Raw genomic sequence first — 8,959 nt, forward strand, 5'->3', positions numbered from 1 at the left:
CAGAGAGTCAGGTCAGAGAGAGACTGGAAGAGGCTGCACTGCTGCCTTCACAGATGGAGGAGGGCGCCACAAGCCAAGGAAGGCAGATGCCTCTAGAAGCTGGAAAGAGCAGGAAGAGGGTCTGGGTACAGTGGCTCACACCTGTAATCCCAGCACTTTGGGAAACTGAGGCAAGAGGATCGCTTGAGCTCAGGAGTTCAAGACAAGTCTGGGCAACACAGAGAGACTCTACCTTAAAAAAAAAAAACAAATCCTGAACTGCTTGTTGTAAAATGGAGGTAAAAAAAAAAAAAAGAGCAGGGAAAGGGTGTCCAGAAGGAACACAGCCTTCCCAGCTCCTTGATGTGAGCCCAGTGAGACCCATTTTTGAGTTCTGATCTCTAGAACTGTTAGATAATAAATGTGCATTGCTTTGAGCCACTAGGTCCATGGTCATTTTTCACAGCAGCAATAGTAGATGCTACAACAGCAAAGGTGGGTGAGGATCTACCTCGTGGATCATCACAGAAAAGAAGGCAGCGCTCCTCACCGATCCTGCGCACAGAGCTGGGTAATGCAAAGCGAAAGGGCGAGGAAACAAGACCGGCCTGAGGAGGGCTGCCCTTCAGAGCTGAAGCTGTCGGCCAGCGAGCACCACGCATGCCCCTCTTTGGGATTCAGAAACCCATTACTGCAAGTGGTCCATGCTGACTTTGGGATATGTGGGTATAGCTGGTAGAAGTAACTCAATGTGTGGTGTATGTTGACTTTCTCTTCTAGGGCTTGGAGGAAATTCTCTCTGGCATCACTTGGCTCCATAGAAAACCCCTGACTTCACTTGGTACACACTTGCTTTATCTTGGAATCTGAGATTCTCTGTCTCCCCGTTCTGCCTCTGACGATGGCTCCCTAACCTCTACCCCAATGGGATCCTGCACTCCAGCCCGAGTGAGTCCCTCCAGACCTTGCTGTGGGCTGGCCGGTCTGCTTGTCTGGACCCCTGCCCACGCCCTCTCACTCAAATTAGACCTCTGAGATTGACCCTGGCCTGTTCCATGAACATGTCTGTGCTTTACGATAAATTTGGATCTTGCCACATGATCCCCTGAACTTGTTTTGTTTGTCTGCCAGCGTGGCCTGACTTCTCAGACCTAGACCTTGACCTGGTTGTCTTTTTTTAACCATGGGACTGGTTTTACAAAGCAGCCTTCCTAGCTAGTTCTTCCGTCTGCTTAATTAAGCATTTGCACATTAAAAAGAAAGTCTTTCTCTTCTGCAACCTGAATAGAAATGTAGCCACGATGAATCAACAGCCTATTGCAGCACCAGGAACCATGCTGGCAGCGACACACACATATCCCATTCGTTTCTAAAACCCCCAGGTATGCCACGGTTCAGAATATCAGTGTCCCTGGCCACCTCCTCTAGAAAACATGCCTTCTTTCTTTCAAAGAACTGCTCCCTATCACCCCGTAATGACCATGCTGATATAGTGGAAGTGGCCATCACAGTTCACTGCTCTCCTGGCCATAATAGTGGTATGTGAGCTGAGCTGAGCTGATGAGAACACCCCACCCACCCCTCTACCCTAGTGAAGGGCCCAAGGTTCGGCACCTGACCTCAAGTCAGGGGCTAATCATAGCTCTTCTCTGGAATGTTTTGTTGCTGTTGTTGTTGTTTTGAGATGCAGTCTAGCTCTGTCGCCCAGGCTGGAGAAGCACAGTGGCACGACAATCTCAGCTTCACTGCAACCTCTGCCTCCAGGATCAAGCAGTTGTGCCACCTCAGCCTCCCAAGTAGCTAAGACCGCAGGCATGCGCCACTACACCCACCTAATTTTTTTTTTTTTTTTTGTATTTTTAGGAGAGGCTGGTCTCTAACTCCTGACCTCAAAAGATCCGTCTGCGTTGGTCTCCCAAAGTGCTGGGATTACAGGCGTGAGCCACCACGCCCAAGCCAGAATGTTTTTAATAGGAGCTGGAAGAGGAAGCCCTTTCCTGGGAAGGAGGTAGGGGGCAGGCTGAGAGGTGGGAGCCAGGTCTCTGTCTTATGGGGAAAGCTGGTTGAAGAGAATTAAATAGACCCAAGGACGCAAGAGTCATGCAGAAAAAATAAACTTTGACAGCCTTTAAGTCCCTGGAGAAGCACAAGGTCAGTGGTTCCAAGTGTGGCTCAGAGTCAGACTGTCTAGGCAACCTTGGGAAACTGAACCTCTTTGAATCCGAGTTTCCTCTTCTGTAAAATATAATAATAGTACTTAACTCATGGACCTGTTGTGAGGATTGAATGAATTAATGCACGAGAAGTACGCTGAACAGAGCCTGGCACATGGTCGCCTCACAATAAATATTAACTATTATCAGCTGCTCCAGTTGTCCAGGAGGCTATCTCCACCCTCGTCCTGCCTTTGATTTGATTTGGTGTGGAGCAAATGGTTTTCTCTTTTTTGCCTGAGCTAGTGTTTGGTCTCATTACTTTCAACCTGAAGTCCAGAGGAACGTAGGATTTCCCTAAATTCATCAATTTCATGAGTGGCTCTACGAAAAAAAAAATGTTCATAGTCAGATAAGTTTGGGAAACTCTTGGGTATTCATTGCATTTTAATTTATATGTTGTTACTTTTTTTTTTTTTAGGTGGACAAGAAGTAAATTTATTGGTTCATATTATGAGGGGGCAGCACAGTGGAAGCCCTCATGAGTGCAGGGCCCGCCACTTGTCCAGAGGGCCATGACTGGGGATGTACTTAACCCCACAGCCATCTGGGATGAGCCGCTTCTCAGCCACCATGTCTTCAAATTCATCGGCATTGAACTTGGTGAAGCCCCACTTCTTTGAGATGTGGATCTTCTGGCGGCCAGGGAACTTGAACTTGGCCCTGCGCAGGGCCTCAATCACATGCTCCTTGTTCTGCAGCTTGGTGTGGATGGACATGATCACTTGTCCAATGTGAACCCTGGCCACAGTGCCCTGGGGCTTTCCAAAGGCACCTCGCATTCCTGTTTGGAGCCTACATTGGGGCAGTGCAAGTTCAGACACATGAACATACATCGGGAAGCCCTGTCTCCAAGGTCCCTTAGAGCAACCCATACAAGAAACAGGCTGCATACACTACCAAGGAAGCTGCTGTTTGCAGCCATTGCATTGTTACTTCTTTGACAGCCACATTGTATTTTAATATTTTAAAGGCTCTGAGTGACCCTATGATTAAACTTCATTTAACCATAGCCAGCTGAACTTCATTTATTTAACTGTGATTTCCTTTTTTTTCTTGTGATCTTTTTTTCCTATTCTGAAAAACTAATATTTCACAGAATAGACGTTGGTGTGATGAACAGAAAATCCATACAAGAAAACTGAAGAATTTGCTGAGTCTCAAGTGGAGCCCAGAGCTGTTTAATCTAAAATGGATGCTCTTTGACAGATGTGCACACATATACGTATACACACCACAGTCACCATCAATCGTTTGAAAGGTGAGTGCTACACACACTGATTCTGAGTTTGCCTTTCCATTGTAAGTGTTACTTCCCTAGAGAGCACAGTTTTAAGTTCTTGCCCCTGCAGATTCACACATCCATACAAAATTAAGTCACAGAATTAAGTTTTTAAAAAACAATTTTTCCCTGGTTGTCTAGTGGTTAGGAAAAATAAACATTTAAATGTAAAAAGAAACAATTTTGAAAAAAAATTATCAGACATGCAATGGCCTCTTTGGTGAAAAATGACATGAAAGATAGCTTTTCTTTTCTGGCAGCAAGAGCCCATTGTGGAAGAAATGCTAGCTTGGGAGACGTTTTCATTCTAATTCACACTATCAGGCATCTTTGTCTTCATTTGTAAGATGGCCAAACTAGTGCACGAGTCACTCATATGTCCCTCTGAGCCAAATTCTCACTTCTGATTATCCAAAGCTACGGGCCTTGAATAGATGAAACATGGGCAATAGATAGCATTATTACTACTATTATTGTTGTTGTTGATGACTGATATTGATTGTTGGGCCCTTAGAATTGTCAGAGGGGACTTTTGGACCAAGGGAGTGACCTAGTTCCCTCTGGCAGCCTTACAGTGTAAATTAGACTGAGTTGTATAACAGTTTTAGGTATCTGATATGGGACTTGCCAAATTTCATGGCTTCAGGCACACGGAATGCACATCTCTCTTCCAGGGAGGCTAAATATTTTTCCAAATCAGTAGATAAAACAAACTCCCTGACCTCAACTTGCTTCCTGGCGCCTGGCGTCCTGAGTAGCTGATGAAGAGTGTCTGTCTGCTATCAAGTGACGGGACACACCCAGACTGGCTCCTGCACTCAGGACCATGTGGTACCTGATCCCATCTCCATCTTCCGAGCTCAGATTTTGGCCACAACTTACAGACCTAAGTCCAGAGGGCAGTGGGCCAGGGTTAGATGCCGTGAAATGCCATTGAATCAGCCTTGAAGGGCAACTGTGGCTTCTTAGTGCATGAGGCAATGTGCTACAGCCAGAGGCCAGGGCAAATCACAGCTCTAACGTCATCTCTGAAATGGAGAGGTGGCTACATCCCTGACTTAAGTAAATACTATGCACAGATTTGAGACCTTACACAGACGACCAAGCAGGGAGCTAATCCATCAGGGAACCTGAAGCTTCTGACCTACCAGCTGGTTGAGTGGACACCTTCACTATTAGACAGTGGCATCTACTGACCGTTACACACTGCCACCTTGCAGATTAGATAAAATTAGCTAAGCCTGAGGACTCAAAGGATTGGTAAATGGGGGATGGGAGGATTCCCATGGATAGTTTAGAAAGAGCTGGAATAAATTAATAGCAGAAGAGAGATCACTGAGATTGGAATGTATTTTAGAGTGTTAAACACACTTAATAAAAATTAATTTGGCCAGGCATGGAGGCTCAAGCCTATAATCCCAGCACTTTGGGAGGCTGAGGTGGGCGGATCATGAGGTCAGGAGTTCAAGACCATATTGGTCAACATGGTGAAACCCCATCTCTACTAAAAAATACAAAAATTAGCCAGGCGTGGTGGCAGATGCCTGTAATCCCAGCTACTTGGGAGGCTGAGGTAGGAGAATTGCTTGAACGGGAACCAGGGAGGCGGAGGTTGCAGTAAGCTGAGATCGTGCCACTGCACCCCAGCCTGGGCTACAGAGCGAGGCTCCATCTCAAAAAAAAACCCTCTGAGTCTTTCCAGGAGAGGTGCTGTAGATTCATCAGGAATCATGTTAGAACTTTTCTGTAATCAGTCCATTCTGATGCATTCGCCTTGAGGTTTTCCCTTTCCAGGCAACCCCATCTGCCTCTCAGATTCATGTGCTTGCACTGACTTGCACATACACGCTTTTCACCCCATTCTCTCCTCTCCTTGCCTCATTCTTCTGTGAATAAGCCACGTTTAGTCAAGAAGCATGGGTCTCCATTTTTCCTTTTTATTGAGTCATCTAAATAACTTGCTTTCTGGCTATTTCCTACAGAAGCCAGGAATCCGCACAGCCATATTGTCCCCTTGGCATACAATTTCATATAGCTGTAAACCACCTGGCAGCTCAGGTCCTGCAGGACACACAACTCCAACTCATTCCAAATGGCTCTAATGCACAGCCGCCCTTCTCCCTACCAAGGCCACTAAGCTAAACCGCCTGCCGTTTAGCTCCTTCAAGGAACCGTTCATCCCAACGGAGGTCCTGACCGTAAACCCTTTGGAGCCAGGAGGGTGTGTTTGCCTCTCCTGTGTCCCTCAGGACCTCTCTGGTGCACTGTGCTCACAGGTGACCCTGGACAAATGTTTGCTGTGTGAAAGAATGATGCAGAGGTTTGTTTTAATTCCGAGTCATCAGTGAATTGAGGAGGTTTGGCTTGCAGCTATCATGCTCAAATACACGAGACTGGAAGCATAGAAATTAAACATTCAAAGAGAAAGTGAGTCTGTCTTCCTGGCCTTTCCTATCATCTGTTAAAAACAACTCCTTTTGAACATTTGCCTCATCTCAAATGAGAACACAGGGCTCTATGTTTCTGTCGTTTTCTCTTTCAGAGAGTGGGTCTGAGTTCTTCAAGGGAATGTCCAAAGCGGATCCTGACCACCGAGCATCAGGAACGGGATTGGAAACTGGCGTTGTCTCCCCAGACCTCAGACTGAGGACCTGCTGTGAAGAGTAACAGCAGGAGGCTGAGTATCATAGCTTCAGTTTGTTTAGAAAAAGTAATAAAACCTTGGTTTTTATTGCTAAGTTTCTCTTTCATGAACACAAACATTTTCTATCCAATTTTTATTTGGTAGATAAAAATGCAAGTATGAAAACGGAATTTTTAAAAATGTCACAAAGATTGAATGCTCATAATGTCTAAGTATAAATATTTTTAGACCTTCATTGTTGCTTGCAACTACAGGTAAGCCTATAGGGGTTTTAGGATAGATTTTCGTGTGTCTAGAGTTGTTTAGTAATTAGGAAAAATAGTTTATCCAAGCAAGTTCTGATCTGTTTTTCAGCCTCATCCCTTTTGATGTCATTATTGGAGGCACTGGACATCTGTCATGTGGGAAGAATGAGGCAAGAGGAAATGGGCTGATGTTGAAAGGGAATATCACCTAGGGCCCGGATAGAAAGATGACACGTGGGCTGGGCGTGGTGGCTCATGCCTGTAATCCCAGTACTTTGGGAGGCCAAGGCAGGTGGATCACAAGGTCAAGAGATCGAGACCATCCTGGCCAACATGGTGAAACCCTGTCTCTGCTGAAAATACAAAAATTAGCTGGGCGTGGTGGTGGGCGCCTGTAATTCCAGCTACATGGGAGGCTGAGGCAGAAGAATTGCTTGAACCCAGGAGTCGGAGGCTTCAGTGAGCTAAGACTGCACCACTGTACTCTAGCCCAGGCGACAGTGTGAGACTCCATCTCAAAAAAAAAAAAAAATGACACATGAACTATATATCCCACAAACAGGGCCTAACATGCTTAATCTCAAACACTGGAAAGACACATGACTCACCCCTTAGCCACATCCAGAGACCAAGGTAGTGATGACTCCTGGAAAGGGGCCATCCTGTTACTAAATGTCGAGGGAGACATTCTGGCATGTTTGTCATGCTGGAGTTCTGCCTCCATGGCCATCTCTGGCCTCCTCTGAGCGGGGCGAGTGGTCACGGCTGAAGTAACCAGTTGCGGGGGAAACGGGAACTAGGGAGACGGAGCTTAGCCATTCTCTCAGGTTAGAACTTGGCAGCTTCAGGTATCTTCAACATCAGGTATCTTCAACAGGAACTGGGGAGCAAGGGAGCTCTCACCAGTGAACCATAAACAGGGAAGATTTATCCAAAGGCTACTGTGCTCCTTGGCACAGTCAGTAAGCCTCTGCCTTTGGTCATGCCACAGCTTTGATGAAAGTGTCTCATGAATGACAGAGCTTTGGCTGGACTGGGCCATAGGGCATGAGTGAAAGGCCCACGCTTCTCTGTTGAAGCCAGCTTTATTAAAAAGGAAATGATAGTCCCCACTCCCATCCCTACTCCACCCAGGGTGAAGGCAGTGGCGGACTACACATGAGACCCTCCACAGGACGGCAAGCCTTGGGGGACCAACACCAGGGCTATGAGATCCAGCTGCTCCTCCCCCCAGGATGTTCTCCTACTAACATTAACTTTAAAGGATCTGGTTATTATTTTCTATAACATTGGGCGTGGGAGATAATGACTTACAGGCACTACTGTTTCCTAAATGAAATCTAATAAGTAATATACAAATAAAAGAAAGCAATTCCCCAGCTCCTGGAGCCATCTTGCCCTGTGCTGAGTGTCCAATAAAACTTAAAATAGTCATGGACTAACGCAAGTGTTCCAAAGACTGACCACCCTGTGAAAAAGGCATCTCAACAAACTCAGTGATGGTTTGAACAAAATACAGCACATGCTCCAAGGTTCCAAGAGGGAAGGGACCCCACGATGGAAAGATGGCAGCATCCCTGTGGCTTCACAGCATTTCCTTTTCCAGAAAACATCAGCATCCTGAAAGAGAATTTAATTCTTGTATTTGCAAACATCTCAGTGGTATCTTACAGTATTAATAAGCTACAGATTCCATTTCTAATCCCATGTTTTGGTTTGTTTGTTTTTGATAGAGTCTCACTCTGCTCACCCAGGCTGGAGTGCAATGGTGCTATCTCTGCTCACTGCAATCTCCGCCTCCCAGGTTCAAGCAATTCTCCTGCCTCAGCCTCCCAAGCAGCTGGGACTACAGTGTCACCATGCCCAGCTAATTTTTGTATTATTAATAGAGACAGGATTTTGCCATGTTGGTCAGGCTGGTCTCAAACTCCTGACCTCAGGTGCCATAATGACTTTCAAATGATTAGTATGTTGCATGGAACACATTAGGCCCTCAGTCATCATCGAACTGAATCAAACTTTAGAAGAAAATATCAACAATGGTATTTCTGAATTTCAGACTTGCCGAGGGCAAGAATGAGAATGCCGAATTTATCCCTATATGCCAACCCAAGGCTACTGAATAGAGAGTATGCAATAGCCACTCAATAATGTTGGAATTAATTTCATGCCATGAAATTCAACAAAACAAAAACCCTGCCTTTTTAAATGTCTGGTGGAAACTGCACGTTTCTTTCTCATTTGGATGCAGTTTGCTCGTGCTTGCCTCAGTTTGACTCAGGCTTCTCAAGCTGTTGCTTTTTTTCTTTTTTTACACAACATTCCTGACATCGTGTCAAAAATACATTACCAAATAGCAGCCTTAAGACAATCAATCAGCAGAACATCCGAATCATAAGTAAGATTTAATTCTAGAATTCGAAATGCAAATTGGCCACTTTTTCTTGAATTATCTGAACCAAAAACACAGAGTAAGTATAATAAAACAAGACGAGGCCAGGCGCGGTGGCTCACGCCTGTAATCCCAGCACTTTGGGAGGCCGAGGTGGGTGGATGACCTGAGGTCAGTAGTTTGAGACCAGCCTGGCCAACATGG

General features: G+C 45.7%; 1 protein-coding gene and 1 pseudogene across 1 annotated transcript; both read right to left on the reverse strand.

Annotated features, from left to right (window-relative positions):
* Positions 1–2,598: 2,598 nt before the first annotated feature.
* On the reverse strand, positions 2,599–3,116 carry LOC116552305 (60S ribosomal protein L10-like). The gene has a single exon (XM_032279014.1). It carries the CDS (start codon positions 3,083–3,085, stop codon positions 2,672–2,674), a length of 414 nt encoding a protein of 137 aa, XP_032134905.1. The 5' UTR covers positions 3,086–3,116; the 3' UTR covers positions 2,599–2,671.
* On the reverse strand, positions 3,036–3,142 carry LOC116552494 (annotated as a pseudogene).
* Between the last annotated feature and the right edge of the window lie 5,817 nt (positions 3,143–8,959).

Source organism: Sapajus apella, unplaced genomic scaffold (genome assembly GCF_009761245.1).
Source record: "Sapajus apella isolate SASKATOON/1434 unplaced genomic scaffold, GSC_monkey_1.0 scaffold11, whole genome shotgun sequence".
NCBI lineage: Eukaryota > Metazoa > Chordata > Mammalia > Primates > Cebidae > Sapajus > Sapajus apella.